This window comes from Balaenoptera acutorostrata, chromosome 9, assembly GCF_949987535.1.
Source record: "Balaenoptera acutorostrata chromosome 9, mBalAcu1.1, whole genome shotgun sequence".
Lineage (NCBI taxonomy): Eukaryota > Metazoa > Chordata > Mammalia > Artiodactyla > Balaenopteridae > Balaenoptera > Balaenoptera acutorostrata.
The window spans coordinates 101009167-101029293 of NC_080072.1; the positions used below are offsets into that span (position 1 = coordinate 101009167).

Sequence of the window (20127 nt, forward strand, 5' to 3'; positions counted from 1 at the left end):
TTGTTGTTTTGTTTTGTTTTTAATTTTTATTGAAATATAGTTGATTTACAATGTTGTGTTAGTTTCAGGTGTACAGTAAAGTGATTCAGTTATACATACATATATGTGCGTGTGTGTGTGTATATATGTATATATACATACACATATATATAGTCTTTTTTTACATTCCCTTCCATTATAGGTTACTACAAGATATTGAGTAGAGTTCCCTGTGCTATACAGTAGGTTCTTGTTGGTTATCTATTTTATATATAGTAGTGTGTATATTTTTTAAAATTTTTATCGGGGTATAGTTGATTTACAATGTTGTGTTAGTTTCTGCTGTACAGCAAAGTGGATCAGTTATACATATACGTATATCCACTCTTTTTTAGATTCTTTTGCCATATAGGCCATTACAGAATATTGAGTAGAGTTCCCTGTGCTATACAGTAGGTCCTTATTAGTTATCTAGTAGTGTGTATATTTTATTCCCAAACCCCAAATTTATCTTGACTGGCCAACATCACTCAGCCTCCAGGACCAGGCGTGGGCACCATCCTCTGCGGGCATCCCTGATTCTGTCCCCAGGCTGAGTCTGGAGCCTGTGCATCTATTTATCTCTATCGTTGCTTTTATCAGACGATGTTGTTATTACCTGTTTATGTACTTGTCTCTGCCACATGCCTGTGAGCTCCTAGGGAAAGAGCCCTATGCTTTATTCCGGCGTTTAGCACGGTGCTTGGTGCACAGTAGTGCCAAACTGATGGCTCCTGGATGAATGAGTGAATTCTGCCTGGACCAATATTCATAGACAAGGAGATCGCTGAGTTGAAATTTGAAGGCTGAAAATTACCCCAGAGAAAGAGAGGATGGGGGAAGGGCACCATTGCTGTCTTAGTTTGGTTCCCTAGAGGCAGAGTCTGAGGTGGGGATTCCTGAAAGTGAGGGAAGAACCAGGGGCAGAGAGCTCAGCGAGGATGTGGTCTAAGTTGGACATCAGTCTGGGCCACTGGGAGCTCTGGTGCATGACCTGCGCACAGAGTTGGTCCCCCGTGTTGGTCAGTCATTGGCCGAGGGCTGCCCTTAGGGTGGGGGTAGGGCTGGATGGGGGGGTCATAACCTCCTGGGCCAAGGGGCCCCCATTTGGCCAAGGCCAGCTGCGGGTTACCGTTAACTCACAATCACAACTGCTAAGGGTGGACACAGAAAGCACCACCACACTCGCAGCAAAGGAAACGGCACGTGGAATGGGGCAGCTCGGTCCATCTGGGGAGCAGCAAAGAGCTGGGTATGGCTGGGGTGGAGGAAGTGAGTGGGTTGGGTCTGAGAGGCAGGGGCCAGCTCCTGGAGAGCCCTGTGCCATGTGCTAAGCGTACCCCACATTTTATTCAAGCTGTGGAGGTGGTTTTAAGTATTAATTAATTGCTTTCAATTGCATTAAAAAATATTGGAGAGGCAGTGGTGAGTGGCTGGAGGAGAGGGGCAGTACCGGGGTAGGGAGACCAGTTGGGGGCATATTCAAGAGTCAAGGTGGAGGGTGATGAGGGGGTCTGAACTGAGGTGGTAGCAGTGGGGCTGGGGGCGGGGGTGTCAGATGGGAGAGAGATTAAGGCGGTCAGGAGGGGAGTTATTTGCGGGCAGGGAGCAATCTACGACCACCCTGTGGGCGGCCACCTTCTTCTTTCGGAAGGAAGACCAGCTCTCCTCTTAGCCCTCACAACAGTCTGTTTCCCATCAAGCACTCACCCAGCCAGGGGCTGCAGGATTTGGCTCATCTGCATCAAAATGGTGCAAGGGCCAGTGCAGTTCTGGAGTTTGACGTTAAGGGATTTTCTTGTTTTCTGAATTTAAAATCGATGGGAGGAAACATGCATCAAGTGCCCTCTCCATTGTGCTGGGTGCCCAGCAGGGAGTGAGGGGAAGGTGGATGTATAGATCAATAAAGTGTGGTCCCTCCCCTCAGGTTGCTCCTAACCTTGTAGTTGAGACAGAGGTGTAGACAACCAGCTATAATATAAGGCAGATGTGATGTGTGCTTCAGTAGCAGGGTACACGTGCTTGATCTTGGCCAGAGGTGCAGGAGAACATGAGAGAAGTATAAGTAATATGTTCTGGTTGCCCAGACGAGGGAGTGATTCATCCTGACCACCAGCTCCAAAAATCTTGCCTTATAGAAGAGCCGACATTTGAGCAGGGTCTGGGGGATGAGAAGGATGTTGGCAGGTAAAGAATGGCATCCTAGGCAGAGGGACCAGCAAAATCAAGTCATTCTTCAGGAAAAAGAAGATCCTAGAGGAATTAATAAATTGGGGCTTGTCTAAGATAAATCCACAGTAAAGGTGGAAATAGAAACACAAGAGTTTTAGGTTTGGGTATTTTAGTCTAAACTTTAATTGAATTCTTATTACCCTCTCATTACCTTGGAGAAAACAATTTGAACTCCTGGAGGGAATAATGCTATAAACAGAAGGCACTGAAATAAATAGGTGTATTAGTGTACAAAGGATAGTCATTTAAGTCTGTCCAAATCCTAATAATAATAGTTGAGGGACAGAAACAACACTAAATGCGAAGATTACATTCAACCTGCTCCAACCCCCCCGTGGGGCTGCCTCTCAGAGGCTAATCATTAGAAAAGCAGGGCGGGGCTGTCTGGGCCACCTGTATTTGTCTGTGCCGACCCTCTTGCTCTTGCAGGTCAACAATGAACGGCTCTATCTGCCCCTGAAGTTGGGACAAGGGAAGATAAACATCTTTTCCTTTGGCTTCCATGTGGTGGTGGAAACTGACTTTGGCCTGAAGGTTGTGTATGATTGGAAGACCTTCCTGTCCGTCACGGTCCCTCGGGGCATGCAGAACAGCACCTACGGCCTGTGTGGCCGCTATAACGGCAACCCCGAAGACGACCTGGAGATGCCCATGGGTCTGCTGGCCTCCAGCGTCAATGAGTTTGGACAGAGCTGGGTGAAGAGGGACACCTTCTGCCAGGTTGGCTGTGGCGACCGCTGCCCTTCCTGTGCCAAAGTGGAAGGTTTCTCCAAAGTGCAGCAGCTCTGCAGTCTGATCCCCAACCAGAACGCGGGCTTCAACAAGTGTCACAGCAAGGTCAACCCCACTTTCTTCTACAAGAACTGCCTGTTTGACTCTTGCATCGATGGCGGCGCCGTGCAGACCGCCTGCAGCTGGCTGCAGAACTACGCCAGCACCTGCCAGACCCAGGGGATCGCACTGACCGGCTGGAGGAACTACACGTCCTGCTGTGAGTCCTTCCCATTGTCTCTCCTTCCATCTTGATTGGTGTGGGCAGGCCGGTCATCCAGTACAAAGTCAGAGCAAACTGAGTGGGGCAATTTCAGGAAATGCACTTTGGAATTGAGTTTGTTACCTGAAACAAGAGACCGAACCGCCCGGAGGCTCCGTTTTCTTATCTATAAAGTGGGGTTAATACCGCTTATTTCCTGTATTCCTCTGAGGATGAAATAAGATCACGTACATAAAGCACAGAGCAGCACACATGGCATTTGGGCTCAGCAAGGGCACAATAAGATTCTAACAAAGGACGAATCCAGGGAAGAGTGAGCTAGTAGATCGCTTAGTTTGTTCTAGAACCTCATGGACCCGTCATGAAGTGTACTGATAATTTATACACTTTCTCTTAGTGTGTTTTTCTATTTGATTCATATATGTCATGTATCCGTCTCTGCGTTGATGAAATATAGCAGAATGTTAAAAGCATTGGAAAAAGAATTAGATACACCTGAAATTAACATTAATATTGCACATCAACTATATCTCAATGAAAAAAAAGAAAAAAGATAAAGAACTAGAGCTCCTGGATTCTAGCCTTGCTCTGTCCTTAAGGATCGGTGTGACCTTGAAGCATTTCACTTTTCCTCCCTGGTCCTTAGTTTCCCCCTGATAATGCTCTGCCTACACTCTTTATGCTACAGAAACGTCGGGAGGATCAAATTAGGTAACTGAAAGCCTAGCACACGCCATGCATGTTAAGTGGTATTGTTAACATTCGTGGCTCGCTTTGAGCCAAGCCCAGTGCTAAACACTTTATCAACATTTGTTCCTCCATAACCCAATTAGTCAGGGAGAAGCTGAGACTCAGAGGAGTTAAGTAATTTGCCTAAGGTCCTACTATCTCAGTGGCAAAGTCAGGGTTTGACCTTCCAGCCCCAAAGCTCCTGCCCTCAACTCATACACTTCATAGTGGAATAATTTGTCTGCATTTAGCACATCACAATAGGAAAAGACGGGGAAGAGAAACCAGTATTGGTCTTAGGCCGATCTGCCTTGGTCTATTTTCCCATCTCAATCTCATTAGCTATAGCAAATTTCTTTTAGGCCTAACTGTATGAAAAAGACTACAAATGGATGCTGAATGCAAAGAGCTCTAAATAAGTGACCCAGCAGGGGACCCGGAGAGTAAACTCCCTTTTCATCCTGGGAAAGGGAGATTTGGATAAAAAACCAGAAACAGTGTTGTCGTTTAATGCTCACACAGTTCATTTACATCCCACATAACTGGATTCGTGTAGATTGGGAGGCCAGGGTGGGAGGAAGTGGGGAGGGGGAGGGAAAAGATGCCATTTCAGCCATGCTCAGTCCCTGAGTGAGGGGCTGGGGGGAGCGATGCCAGTAGGGGTGACTGTCCAGGCTAATTGGCCTCTGGTGACTTTAGTAAAGTAAATATACCTATAAAAAAGTCAGGGTCTGGATAAATCTCTAGAGCTACTCTGGATTCACTGGAGTGAGCTCAGTGGAGTGAGAGAGCTTGCCTTCCTCTAAATCAGCAGACCAGGCTGTAGACACAGGGGCCTAAAGATGGTGCAGGATGGGGAGACAGTTTTAGGAAGGAGATCCTGCCTGCTGCCTCTTGAGACCTGCTACAGGGCGTTCCCTCTTTTCCTGTAGCCATGCCATGGCGACTGCACTGCTGTCTGGCGTGGCTGGGATGGGGAGCAAGGGATAGTGTATGCCCACATCCATTGCCTCTAGCTGCAATGGGCAGGGAGATCATAGGGAAGAATTGTTTTTAGAGGAGGCTAATTCCAGGAAGTCTCACCTTAATTTATGGGTATCAATTTTTGTCACTCACAGGAAAGAAAAGGAATCAAGTTAGTAAGCCCTCATGACCTTACCTTTGAGGAGGAAGGTCCCCTACTTCTATGCAGCTTGGACCCATGGGGCTGAAACTGGTGCAGGATGGGGAAACAGTTTGGGAAAGGGATACCCTTCATAATGCATGTGAAAACTATTTTTCTTGTCCGTCTGTCCCCTCCACCAGCAACTTTTCCTCTCCCCTCCTCAAAGTTCTGTCCAGACATCGGTTGCCTACTCTATACATAGTCACAGGGAGTTCCATCCAAGGCACTCAGAGCAGAGTCTATCCTGCCTCACCCTTGGCCACGGGCCCCATCCGGGCCTAGATAGCTGCCTGCCAGCAGGGCCCAGGCCAAGCGTCCTTACCACAAGAGGGATAGACCTTCCCCCACTTTGGCATTTCAGGACAGGGGCCAAGATCCAAAAGAGAGCTCCTGAAGAGGTGGTGGTGGTGACTGGCAAAAAGAAAAGCTAAAATAAGAGAAAAAAATTATACTTTAAAGACGGCGTGTGGGTGGAGATTGGGGGGGCGGACACAGTTGGAGACAGCTTAGTTTTCCATTTTGAATTTCAGAACAGAGAAAAGCCGTGGGAGATGGAGTCCTAACTCAGCCAATTCAATCTGAGAGATCAGTGAACAGAGGCTGCCTTGAATACAGTTGTTTGTAACCGTATCTGACATGACGTTAATCTCTGAGAAGCAAGGGCAGAAGAGCATCCCTCTGCCCACCCCCCACTTCTACTAAGAATTAATCCATTTCAACACTCACTTGTGGAGATATGAGAATGGTGTTTTCAGGAGAAAAAGGATTAAACCAGAATTGCCCGTTAAATGTACACTTTATTGGTAACAAGGTAGAATGCTGTTGGTTTTCAACGATATTGGCTGTTCCTATCAATGGGATAATTTATTACTCAATTACCTTCTTTGCAAATGCATTGGAAAACTCCTTCACCCAAGTTGAACAAATAGACTTGGGGCGGGGGGGAAAAGGGAGGCCGATTGTCTTAATTACTAACCCATCCTTAAAATTCTTTCAGCTGAATTTGTCACTCTTTCAATCCCTTAATGGAGGACTTAAGGTAGAGCACTGGATGGTGAGGGTACGGTAAGAGAAGAAAATAACAAACGCATAGCAGGTATTTAGCTCTGCCCACGTGCCAGGCACTATTCTAAGTGCGATATGAGTCCTCACTCATTGACTCCTGTAACTTTACAGCAACCCTGTAAAGTAGGCACCATTAATAGTCCCATCTTCTAGAGGAAGAAACTGAAGCTCAGAGTAATTCAGTGAGCTCGGCAAGGCAAGTGGCTCGGGTAAGTTGGAAAGTGCCTCCAGAGACAGTGCTCTCCCTCTGTGCAGTGCTGCTTCTTTTACCCTGGTCAGGCCAGGAGGCCCTGAGGAGCTGGGGAGCCCCCGGGTACTGCAGAGGGTGTACAGCTCTGTAGGATCAGGTCTGTGAAGGCATCTTCCAACCTCAGTGGGCCATCATGAGAATTAACTGTGATGATGTCTCATAAACCAGGCCACCTGGTGCCTGACATCTGGTACGTGGTCAGCCAAGTTTGAGTATCATTATCATTTTCTCTTTTATCAGAGGCAGCTTTTGCTACTTCAGAGTCCTGGGTCCAAAGTCTGGTAATTAGGGGGTTTCTTATATATTTCTCTGCAAACTCAATAAATTCTAGTGGAACAACTTTTAAAAATTCCTATTACTATTACTACAACTGCTCCTACTATTAATAACAGAAGCTTTCATTGAAGTACCAGGCACTGTACCAGAAGCTTTGCAATATCACACTTCATTTTATCTTTACTACTTATTATCCCGATTTTACAGATGAGGAAGCAGAGGTTTAGTGAGAGTAAGTAACCTGCCCAAGGTGACACTGCTAGTTAGTTGCAAAGCCAAGGCTCAAACAAGGTCAGTTCTATTGCATTGCTGCATTGCTCCTCAGAGGGACCCACACATCCTACCCACCTGGGGCACAAAGGCTACATCAGTCCACCGGCCACAGCAAGAGACACATTCGTGACCGTGATAGAAATCCAGGTGTAGAGGAATCATCACTCTCAGCTCTTAGTACTTCATTTGGGTGGAGGAAATCAGAATTAGGAATTTGGAAGTTTGTTTTCAAGAATCAAATATTTATTAACCACCTGTCATGTTCTCAGCACTGTTTTGGGGGCCATGGAAGAATCAGAAGTATAAAATAATGAGTTTATTGTCTAGTTGGGGAAATAGGACCAGCATACTTGAAACAACAGTGAACATCTCTAAATCGGTAGTATATCTTCCCAGATATTAAAATGTATTGTAGCGTTTCAGTAATTAAAACAAGTCAATACGGGCACATTCCCAGAAAGACCAACCAGTGGACTGATGAGAAAGTCCAGAAACAGGCTCAAACACTAAAGAGAAATTAGTATATAGTAAAGCTGGCATTTCAGATCCCTGGGGGGAAATGTACTATTCAATAAGGGACAAACCAGCGGGCGGAAAAATATTTAAACCCTTCCTTCATTTCCTCAATCAAAAATAAAATCCAGGGGGTGGTGGTGGGATGAACTGGGAGATTGGGATTGACATATATACACTAATATGTATAAAATAGGTAACTGATAAGAACCTGCTGTATAAAAAATAAATTAATTAAATTAAATTAAAAAGAAAAGGGAATGAAAAAAAAGTCCAGACAGAACCAAGATTAAACATAAAAATTTAAGTTATAAAACTACTAGAAGAAAAACAAAGGAGTATTTTTGGTTATCTTGCAGTAGAGAGGGCCTTTCTAAGCAAAATGACCAAAACCACAAACATACCAAAAAAAAAAAAAAAAAAAAAGAAGAAGCAAAGTCAAAAGACAAATGATAAATATTTTTAACACATGACAGACAAAAGTCTATTTTTAATTTATAAAGAGCTTTTACAATTCAATAAGAAAAAAATTCAACCAACACAAAATATGCAAAGGAGGTGAAAAGGCAGTTCACAGAAAAAGACATACAAATGGATTACAAACAAATGAAAAGACAATCAACCTCACAGAGAATGCAAATGAAATAAGGACATAGCAGATATGGCATTAAAATTGTTTTATTGTGGTAAAATACACATAACATAAAATTTACTATCTTAACCATTTTGAAGTGTACAGTTCAGTGGCATTAAATCCATTCATATTGCTGTGCAACCATCACCACCATCCATCTCCAGAACTCTTTTCATCTCGCAAAACTGAAACTCTGTACCCACTAAATAATAACTCTCCATTCCATAATATTCCAGTAATTCTCCACGCCACCCCACCCCACCCCAGCCCCTGGCAACCAATGTTCTACTTTCTGTCTTTGTGAACTTAACTACTTTAGATACCTTGGAGAAGTGGAATCATACAGTATTTGTCTTTTTTTTTTTTTTTTTTTTTTTGGCTACATTGGGTCTTCATTGCTGCGTGCAGGCTTCCTCTAGTTGCGGCGAGCAGGGGCTATTCTTTGCTGCCGTGTGTGGGCTTCTCATTACAGTGGCTTCTCTTTGTTGCGGAGCACAGGCTCTAGGCATGCGGGCTCAGTAGTTGTGGCACATGGGCTTAGTTGCCCTGCGGCATGTGGGATCTTCCTGGACCAGGGCTTGAACCCATGTCCCCTGCACTGGCAGGCGGATTCTTAACCACTGAGCCACCAGGGAAGTCCCCCAGTATTTGTCTTTTTGTGGGTGGTTTAATACACGTAGCGTAATGTCCTCAAGGTTCATCCTTGTAGTATACTGCAGAATTTCCTTCCTCTTTAAGGCTGAATAATTCCATTGTATATAGACATTTTGCTCATCCATTCATCCATTGATGGACACTTGGATTGCTTCCATGGTTGAGCTATTGTGAATAATGCTGCTATGACAACGTGTATAAATATCTCTTTGAGATACTTCTCTCAAATCTTTTGAGTATACACCCAGGAGTGGAATTGACAATAAGTTCATTTGTACCATTTTTTTAGATTCCACATATAAGCGATACCATATGATATTTGTCTTTCTCTGTCTGACTTACTTCGCTCAGTATGACAATCTCTAGGTCCATCCATGTCACTGCAAATGGCATTATTAGTTTCTGTAAAACTTTTAAGCAAACCTATCCTTAATGATTGGCTAACACTTACTGAACACTTAGGTGCTTGGCACTGTTGTAAGTACACAGACTCACTCATTCCCTCCCAGCGAGCCAGAAGTGGTGCCGTGGGTATCTGTGTTGTACAGATAAGGAGCCGAGGCCCAGAGGGATTAGGTAAAGGCTCCACTCTCTTACAGCTTGGCTCCAGCCCACGCTCTTCACCAGGACCCCAACTGCCTTCCAGAAAAGCATCTACACGCATTTGAAAACCACAGAACATAGCTGACATGGGTCAGTCTGTATACACAGGCAAACACACAGTGCACGTTTGCCTTCTCAGAAATCAAGAGGCTCAGGGGCCTACCGTTTATAAACTACTGTCTTAGAAAAAGGTCCCTGAAGTTCTGAGTTGGTATTGGTATAAGAGTAGGGAGTTTTGCAGATAAGTTGGGGCTCCACCTGGGGCTTGAAGAATGCAGGATTTGGATAGGCTGGGAGGATGAAGGAGGGGATGGGGAAGGGAGATCAACACACCTGGGGACCTAAAGGCAGGAGTGAATATAGGGCGCCCCCGGGGGGCCATCCAGTGACCCACTGGAGTCAAGATGCCTGTTGGGAGATGGGTTTAAGGCAACAGGTTCCAAAGGACCTCAGGAAACAAGGCTGAGGACAGGACAAAGATGGTGTGAGGAGTCTCGTAACCTCCATCTGCTCTTTGGTCCATTACTTCCGCAGGGATAAGTCCGATAGAGGCTTTCCATAAGCAGAGAGAGTAGGAAAGAGGGAAGGTGGCAAAGCTTCCTCCCCGCCGGGCCTCAGTCTCCGCAAGTGGGTGAGCGATGGGCCAGAGGAAAGCGTTGACCGTCCTGGTGACCCTTGATCTTGACTCTCGTCTCCCGTTCCAGCCGTCACCTGCCCTCCCAACAGCCACTACGAGAGCTGCGTGAGCGTGTGCCAGCCGCGCTGCGCCGCCATCCGCCTGAAGAGCGACTGCAGCCACTACTGCGTGGAGGGCTGCCAGTGCGACGCCGGCTACGTCCTCAACGGCAAGAGCTGCATCCTGCCCCACAACTGCGGCTGCTACTCTGACGGCAAGTACTACGAGGTAGGGGCGCCCCGCCCGCCGGGTCCTCCTTGCCGGGCCGCAGATTTCTCTCCCGCTCCAAGAGGAGGGCCACGGTGGACCCATCTTCCCACTTGATTACGAAGATTGTGGTGTGGATTCGCAGGAAGGCAGAGCGCGGGGGCGGGGGGGGGGGCTGCCGAGAGGTCAAGGACAGGTCTGGGGAGGCGCTTGCGCACGGAGTACCGGATTGGGAAACTTGTTTGGGTCTCACTCTCCCACCCCTCCTCGCTAGCATTTGTGCTTCTCTCTCCTCCACGCCTTTCTCTAGGCCCTTCTGATTCCTTCTCCTGTAAATCTTAGTTAGAAAGCTTCTGATGTGGCCGCTGTTTGGAAATCGGACGGCGGTGAATCTGACATTTGTAGCTCTCTCAGCTAAGGACACTTTTAACTGGAAAAGATGGAGCTCGAGGCTGGCAGACGTGGCTTTCCCTCTTCTGCCTATTGCAGCTCCATTAGAGGGAGTGAGGGCTGCCATCTCTGCGTGTGTCATTTGTCAATCTAGTACCATCCCCCGAGAGTTGTGTCCTACCCTCTGCTTCTCTCTCTTTGGGGGCTTCACATAAAGCTGATGAAGATGCCCTTCTTCGACGTCATTGAGTAAAACATATTAGCTCACAAAATCATTTACTTTTCTACCCTGTAATCTTTCTTTATGTGCTGTAATGCTAAGCTAGAAGAGATCTTTCCTGGAGAGGGTATTTAGCCCTTGGTTCTGCCTCCAGGCCATTCTCTGTTTAAAGGATATCAACACCGTACACTGGCGAGTAGACAGTTAACAATAGCATCGATGCAATAGCTGCTATTTGCAGATCGCTGTGCTAGTGGTATCATTGGGGATGATAAAACATGTTCCCTGCCTTAAGGAACTTAAAAATCTATTCAGGAGAGGGGAAAAAAATGCACTTTAAAGAACAAGAGGACAATTACAAAATAACATATCAACAAGTGAAATATAGTACCCTAGAGAACTAATCAATTTTAAGATGAAAAAGAGCCGCAGCATTAAAAAAATCTAATTGAAATGTCTGAACTGGAAATAAACTAGGCAAAAAATAAATAATGCCTCCTTCCTGTAAAGATGCATTGTTCTTGTTCAAGAACAACTAAGTTGGCTTTACTTTGAGAGGAAATAAAAGAAAATCAATATGGACGTTACCTTCGGTCTCATTTTCGGTGGGAAATTTGTTTAAATGTTGTATTAGAAAGACGGGGAAAAGTAGAGCAAAATAGTAAAATTGATCAAAGAAGGCTTCTTGGTAGAGGTGAGTTTTGAAGTTAAGCTCTTAGAAATATTGATTATTTGAAAGGAAGAGGCAGAACATGTGGGAGAAAATAACAATAGGTTCCGTTTTCCCACAACCTGGGAGAAGAGATAACCAGGCTCAAAACTGAAAAACACTATTATAATCTCTGCTCCCCTGTCCGGCGATTTACTGAAATGTATCCATCTAGCAAGTGTGTCATGCACCCCTCCACGGAGACCCTGAGTGTCTGTGACATAATGGAATGAGATTTGGGTTTGATCTTAGCTGAACCAATGCTGGTGATGTGACATTGAGCAAACTGTGTCATTTCTCTGAGCTTCTGTTGCCTTATCTACAAAACGTTACTAATAATACCAACTCAATATGGTCATTGTATAAATAATCTGTGCCAGGTGCCTTAGTACCTGGCACCTAGTAGTTCAATAATTGGTAACTGCTATTGTTTTTGTTAATTCTCTTAAGAAGCATTTTATAAATGAAAAAACTAGGTGTGTTAATGAAATGATGCGTGTAAAAGCCCTTGGAGCTCTCAGGAAGGCACACTACAGCTCTCGGCAGCTATTAGCACTATAAACATTATTATCCGCTTTTCATCAGAAAGTCAGTGGGTTTTGACAACAACATATATCTGGGAAGTAGCAACCTCACATAACAGATAATCCACACCTACTTGCCACAATTCAAACGAGCTTGGAGGCTTGTTTATTCAACAAATTTCTTTGGAAATAAAGAGAGAACACATCTAGCCATTAGCATGTAGGGTAATCACCCAGCTGTCATTGTCAGGTCTAATTAAGGTGGAGAAAGCAGCACTGGGCCCGTCTCTTTACTGTGATGCTAGTTTCATGATCAAGTTCTCCTGTGGGATGAGTTATTTACCCTTGATCATATCCACATACGTCAGGTTATTTTTCTCTTTCCACCCATGTAATGTCTGACTTCTTATCAGAGAGAGGCCAGCCCATCCACTCAATTATTCTGCAAATCTGATAAGAGAAAGAGAGTCAATATTTTACAGGTCTGGAAGGAGGGAAGACTTGGTTCCAGGAACTACTTCATTTTGAGAATGAAAGAATCAGCAGTGCCCTGGAATCTTGAAGTGCACCAGATTGAGAAAACTTTTCCTGGGAGATCTCCCCCTCTACCTACTTACCCCTGGATCTGAGTCAGATCTGTATTTGATATCCAGGGTTTTGATAAGTCTATAGTTAAAATGGAAAACGGTGACCAGACAGTAGCATAGGCCCATCTTGTACCATTAAAACACCTCTGGATAGCACTGCTTTAGAATATTGAATTAATGCCCCGAGTGGCCACATCTCTATGAACTAGTCCACTCGTTGGGACCACACTCCACGTGGACAATCACGACCAATTTCCAACAGTTCCCTGGCATTCTTGGTCTAGAACAAGTACAAGATCAAGAGCACGAAGTCCCCAAGCAGAGTCATGTCTACAGATTGCAGAAAGAGTGAAAAATAATAGCTGTCACCAACTGATGATACACTTGGTTGTAGTATTAAATATAACTTTATATAATTCCTCACTATCTGAAAGAGGATGAGTGGTTCTTCTCCAGTAATAACAGCAGCTGTTATTTATTGAGTACCTTCTCTCAGCTGGAAAATGTGCTTCACACGTCTTATTTAATCTTCACAACTGCCTTGCAAGACATTATTATTATCTCCAGTTTAGAGAGAGGAAACTGACACTCTGGGAGCTTGGTAGTGCCCCTCAGGGTGGCACATGTAGGGTGGCAGGGCTGGGATCAAACCCCAGGTGGCCTGATCTCAAAGCTCTCCTTTCATGGAACCTCACTGTTATCTAGGTCTCTCACTTCAGGACATAGAAATGGAGTATTTGCAACAGAAGTAAATTAGAAGTAGATTAGATGCAAGGAAAACCTTTGGAACAGTGAGTATTGTGGAATGTTGCAATGGTTCATCATAAGAGTTGGTTATCGCTTTCTTTTAACCTATTTAAGATTGAAGGGTGGGGTTTATCATTATTGAGTGAATTTAAATTTCTTCCTTCAAGTGGAGCTGGTACTTGTTAGATTAATTTCCTACCAAATTTTTTTCCTCTTCACTTAGTTCCTCTGGCAGCTGCCCATTCCGGTTGGTTGGCTGTGATTAGTTCTACAATCCAGCCGTAAAGATTCCCAAATTCTTGACTGAAACCAATAAAGACTAAATTGCATATTGTTTGGCATCTGAGTTACATGCAAGGGATGCAACGTTTGAATTGAACCAGCCTCCCTGCTGCTCCCTGTTGCAAATTCCAGCCCCATTGCTGATAGGCCAGCCCCACCTGGAAAGGGTCCAGGTGGACTGGGGTTTGGGGTCCCCAACTCTGACCACAGCCTGAGTTGCATGCAAACGGCGCCTCTCTTCCAGCCCAAGCAGCTGTTCTGGAACAGCGACTGCACGCGGCGCTGCCGCTGTTTCCGGCGCAACCTGATCCAGTGCGACCCGCGCCAGTGCAAGTCAGACGAGGAGTGCGCGCTGCGCAACGGGGTGCGCGGCTGCTTCAGCACCAAGACCTCCTACTGCCTGGCGGCCGGCGGCGGCGTCTTCCGCACCTTCGACGGCGCCTTCCTCCGCTTCCCGGCCAACTGCGCCTTCGTGCTCTCCACCATCTGCCAGAAGCTCCCCGACATCTCCTTCCAGCTCATCATCAACTTCGACAAGTGGTCGTCCCCCAATCTCACCATCATTTCGCCCGTCTATTTCTACATCAACGAAGAGCAGATTCTCATCAATGACCGGCACACTGTCAAGGTGACGAGCCTGTCCTTGATTCTTACGAAACGTACTCTGGAACGAGGGCGTGTCTAGGGGGCTGTTTGCTGTGGTTTTCCGTGAGGTTTGAGGATAATAGGCTGTTGCTTCATACGTACCATACACCGATGACCGGATTTTAAAGAATGAAAATATAAAGATTCTATAAGCGTAAGCGTGGGCCCCATTTAGTCCTTGACCAACGATTTCCAAAGGAAATGTACAGTGTCTCAGGGCTATAAGGTCGGTGTGGGTGCTGATAGAGCCTCAGGTGATAAAATGGTAGCTAAGTCAACTTTTACTCTGAATTAATTTCCAAAAAGCATCTCATTTGTTTTTAAGAGCCTTTAAAATTATTCTTGGCTCTGCCTACCTGTACCAAGACCCACTCTTTCGTCTCTGCCATCCTTTCTAGAAACTGAGAGAAGGCAAGCGTTTGCCTATAAACACAGCTACCTAAATAAAAACGGGAGGGAGATGCAAGAGGGAGGAGATATGGGGATATATGTATATGTATAGCTGATTCACTTTGTTATATAGCAGAAACTAATACACCATTGTAAAGCAATTATACTCCAATAAAGATGTTAAACAAACAAACAAAAACTGCAGGGAGGGATCATCCCTCGCTATGAGAGCGCCCCCTGATGACACACCAAGGGAAAGAAAACAGAGGAGGGATATGGTGGATTTCTCTTAGGTTGGCCCTTCCCTAGGCCTGCTGCCTGGCTTCTTGTGAATCTTAGACCGGTATATAAACAAATGTGAATCTCCAGCCCACCCCCGGAACTAATACACCTATCCAACTTGCATTCCTCCCATCCCTCCATGTAAGAAGATAATCTGCTCGGAACTAGTGCTGGTGACCCCCAGCCTCTCAGCTAAACCAGGCTGTTCACAGCAGACAGACCAGAGCCGTGGAGTCAGCACTCCCTACCCCGGGTTGCGGTTCCAGCTAGGGGGGGCCGGGGAGAGAGCCAGCACACGCACAGGAGCATTTTTGGAATTGAGTGTTACCGTACCTGCTTTCTACCACCGGCCCAGATAATTGTGCACTGGGAGTATCTTTATTTGAAGAGTCATCAAATAGCTTAGTATCCAGCGTTAGGGAAAAGACTGGCAGTATTTTGCAGGCTTAAAAGGAAAAGTCTGGATTTTAATACTGGTTTTTAACGTCAATGAAAGCTGCTACTGTTTCTGACACTCCAATTCCTTTTGCAAATTGGCCCACATAGACAACAACTGCATTGGTCCAGAATACAGCAGCAAGAAAGTGAAAAGGGACCACATGAGAGCAAAACTGACATTGTGCTGAATAAAATAACCCCAGCCACCAAAATAGTAAAGAATCATATTTTTTAAAGGCTTCTGCTTTTTTTAAGAAATGAAAGTTACTAATAACCTGGGGGGGGGGGAGAAGAATTTATTTTGTAAGTACAGGAAAGGCATGTTATGTTCTGTCCTAAGGGCTAAGAAAAAAAGAAACTGTTATAAAGCAAGAAAATGACAAATGGAGAAAATACTGTGCCTCTAGGACCTCTGGGAGGGTACCTCCTGTTTCAACATTATAAACAAGAAAACAATTAACATAGCAATGATCCCCAGGTTCATTTTAACCGTGTTAGACCCTCCTTAGCACAGGATTGGGATTTCATTTTCAGTAATTGGTTTATGCTAGAGAGTGTTTCATACAAAAATCCAGCCATTTGTTGTGAGTTATACTTTTCCATCATTTTTTTTTTTTTTGTATCTCTCTGCCTCCATATTTTGCTTCTTTGGGGGGAACTATGGACAGTTAGATGAGTGAGGGCTCAAATTCTAGGGCGGGGGTCAGCAAAATAGGAAATTCAGCCAAATCTCCTCGCTGCCTGTTTTTGTAAATAAAGCTTTAGTGGAACACAGCCTCACTCATTTAGTTACTATTGTCGCTGGCAGCTTTCCTGCCACGAGGACAGAGTTGACAGAGATCATATGGGCCGCAAAGCCTAAAATATTTACTCTGGCCCTTTACGGTAAATGTTTGCCAGCCCCTGCTTTGAGGGTCATATACTTTTTCTTTCTCCTTTGACAGGTGAATGGCACACAAGTGAATGTTCCGTTTATAACCGGGTTGGCAACCAAAATCTACAGCAGCGAGGGGTTCCTGGTGATCGACACCAGCCCTGACATCCAGATACACTACAATGGTTTCAACGTCATAAAAATCAGCATCAGTGAGAGGCTGCAGAACAAAGTGTGTGGCCTTTGTGGCAACTTCAACGGGGACTTGACCGATGATTACGTGACCCTGCGGGGGAGGCCTGTGGTGAGCAGCGTGGTGCTGGCCCAGAGCTGGAAAACCAATGGCATGCAGAAGAGGTGAGAACTTGCAGCCGCTAGACTCAGGGGCCCCCATCCTCCGACGTCCATGACAGGTGTTGCTGAGGAAGGGACTTTGTACAGCGTCACCCTTCCGGACTCCTACAAAGAGCTAAGCTGAAGGTCTTTGGAGTTTTCATCATACAAATAGGCACAGCAGTTTCTTGAACAGCAGAGGGAGGAACTAGGCTTAGATGATAAAAGTCTAAATTTTTTGTGTCATCCAGCCCTCGGCTAAACAGAAGAGTGTGCCCAAGATTAGAATTCTGAAACCGTGGCCAGCTGCCCGACTGCAGCCGGGCACCCCTGCTGGGGGGTGGGATTAAGATTTAACCCAGGAGATGAGGGCTATCCCTTGCTCCCCAGTGCTGAGACTGTGTGTCTGTGACTCTTACCAGAGGCTTGGTTTTGTGCAGGTAGAAGTTGGTGGGAATCAAGAAAGCCTTTTAAAAAGCAGAAGTCCGCGAGGTTATTCTCAGGCCCCTCTCTGGCCGGCTGAAATAGAATGAGTTAGACAAGTTACTCCAAAGGTGTTTAATTTAGGGCCCTTCTGGGCTGCTGAATTATGTTAATTCCTCTCAGGAGCTATAGATATGCTTCTCTTTCCTGGCATTTCTTTGCTTGTATAATGGTTCTGTCCCCTTGTGCTTTAATACGCCAAACATCAGCTGAATACCCAGATGTGAAAATGAAGCTCCAAACCCTCTTTGACCCTTCTGCAGGTGTAAACTGAAAAATGTGCCGTAAGTTAGACTATCCTGTGAATTATGGGACCCAGAGCTGGGAAGAACCTTGGGCACCATCTGGTCCAGTCTCTTTTCTAGGTGAAACAGAGGCTAGAGTGGAATGATTTACTTGAGGGGGTCCTATAAGTGGCAAAGCCAGGATTAGATTCCAGAATTCCTAATGTGATGCTTTCTCTAAAATGTCACTTCTAGGACCCACAGTTAGAAAAAATGACTACTTTGCACATTTAAGCTATTCTGGGGCTTCCAAAGGTGAGCAAGATTCAGTTCCTCCTAAGGAATTATGAGCCTGTTTAAGCTTCCTTTCCCTTCATTTCTTCCTTTATTTCTTCCTTTATAAACGATTTCAGCCTGACACCAATTTTCTTGTGATGATTTTACTTTTGGTCTCTGATAGCTAAACTGGAACTGGTTGAGAAGTTTCTGGACTTCCTTTCAAATCTTTAATTCTACCAACTGTCATTGCTATTATTATTAATAGTGATAGTAACTATCATTATTATTGGTGGTGGTTGTTATTATATGAACACCCGTTAACAGTTATTGTATCAGTTATATCAAAGGTTAATGGTGATTATATCAATATCTAGCTTTTGTCTGACACTCTGGCAACCAGTCCATCATTTTATTTTACCCTCACTTATCCCAGTGGTGTAACCACAGAAATTACCTTGACTTTCCTAAGGTCCCATAGTCTGTTAGTGTTGGGATCAGCATCCCACACTAACTTCTGGGTTAGCTAAGAAGGGCACTGCCATGGTCTGCCCTTTCATTGGCCATCTTGGATGCCTGGTTTTGCTTCCCACCCTGACCAGACCTCTCGCCCCCAGCTGCAACGAGCTGCAGTTCTCCCAGTACGCGGCCATGTGTGACAACGTGCACATCCAGAAGATGCAGGGCGACGGCTACTGCCTGAAGCTCACGGACATGAAGGGCTTCTTCCAGCCCTGCTACGGGCTGCTCGACCCCCTTCCCTTCTACGAGTCCTGCTACCTGGACGGCTGCTACAACCACAAGAAGTACCAGCTGTGCGGCTCCCTGGCCGCCTATGGGGAGTCCTGCCGCTCCTTCGGGATCCTCAGCACCGAGTGGATTGAGAAAGAGAATTGCTGTAAGAGAATTATTTTATTGCTGCAGACTCTTTTCTAAGTTGAAAGCACAGCTTTGCCAGTGGCATCACTGTGTCCAGGGCTGGCTGGCTGGTCTGCATCTCGACCCATAGATCTGCTCCCAGGGTTGGAGGGTGGAGAGCTGTGAGCTGTAGCAGATTCCATGGGGCGCATTTTCAGTGGAGCCTGACTCCCCTCTAAGTGCCTGACCAGTTACGGAATGTGGAACACCAGCTGGGGAAGGTGAGGTTCTCTGGGTTGGAGGAGCACCAGTGTAGTTAGTGACTTTAAGATAGCCGGACAGAGTATAGGATTCCTGATTGATTTCAGCGCCGCAAACTCAGCTCTACACAGGCTCCCTTAATGTGGGTCAGAGCCCAGATCAGAAAGAGAAGGCACGTGGCAAGTGGCAAGTTGAGTTGGAATTGAGCTGGCTGTATCCGCCTGGTTGCAAGGAAGCCATGGTTGGATTCATAAAGGGATTACACATATATTATTGATAAAATAAAGATCTGTAGATTCTTGCATTTTTTTTCTGTAGTAAGAAAACTATTTTGATCTGCGTTATCCATTATTCTCTTTGTTCATCTTCTTACTATGTTAATCAAATACATGGAGCAAATAAATATGTACATAATCACACATAAATTTGTCTTATCCATATATGTGTGTGCATATACATAATGATCAATCTGTCCCATGAATGCAGTATGACATTGCGGCCGACAGGATGTGTGCCTGTCCCTCGACGTGCACCACCAACCCGATGTGCATACAGGTACCGCCATGAAAACTGGCCCTGTTCATTCCAAGGCTGAGCGTGCACATCAGTACATTTGCAGACCAAACCTGAGCAAGAGTAGGGATGCACTTACTTCAGAACCTGAAAGCAATGTGGTTCATTAAAATATGCAGTGATTTCAGAAACTCTTAACAAGCAAATGATAGGTCTCTTAGCAAGCAACAGAAATTGTTTGTTTGATAACTTTAATATTTTACCCTGTTCTGTTAATAAACAATACTTTAAAAAACCTTAACTGTTTTGAACTTTAAAAATTGTCTGGATTTTTTTTTTTTAAGTATGAATTTTTGCTTTTAACCTTAAAACTTCCCTCTGAATTGGGCATGTTGTATTTGCCAAGTGGTAGGTGGACCACCATGTTTGTAAGTGAGGTTCTTTCCTTCTTGGAAACTGTAACCTCCACGCTTTCTTTCCCTTATTCTCTTGGGTGGTTTTCATATTGTGTTAATCAGCCAGCACATTCATGGAGTGGCTGTTGTGTGCTTAGCACTGTGTTAGGTGCTGAACCCACTGGGCAAGTAAAAGGGTCTTTACAAAAGGAAGCCTTTAAAAAGTAAGTGTATTTAACTGATGCTGATGGTTTTCCTTCAGTCTTCTTTCTAGGAATTAAGACAGGCTGATGCTACGCCACACCTGTCCTCCCACCTATTACAATAGTTACTTAGCAGAGGGTTGGGAGAAGCACCTGCAGCTATGGGATAGCTCAGGGGCTTTGTTTTGTTTTTGAACTCTTGAA

At 45.2% G+C, this 20127-nt stretch overlaps 1 protein-coding gene across 1 annotated transcript in view; it reads left to right on the forward strand.

Annotated features, from left to right (window-relative positions):
* Positions 1-20127, forward strand: part of TECTA (tectorin alpha) — a 69616-nt gene that overhangs the window by 35694 nt on the left and 13795 nt on the right. The window contains exons 11-15 of the mRNA XM_007196694.2: positions 2680-3241; positions 10111-10310; positions 13993-14376; positions 16448-16734; positions 18296-18591. Coding sequence (XP_007196756.2) covers positions 2680-3241; positions 10111-10310; positions 13993-14376; positions 16448-16734; positions 18296-18591 — 1729 coding nt within the window. The remainder of the gene's footprint in view (positions 1-2679; positions 3242-10110; positions 10311-13992; positions 14377-16447; positions 16735-18295; positions 18592-20127) is intronic.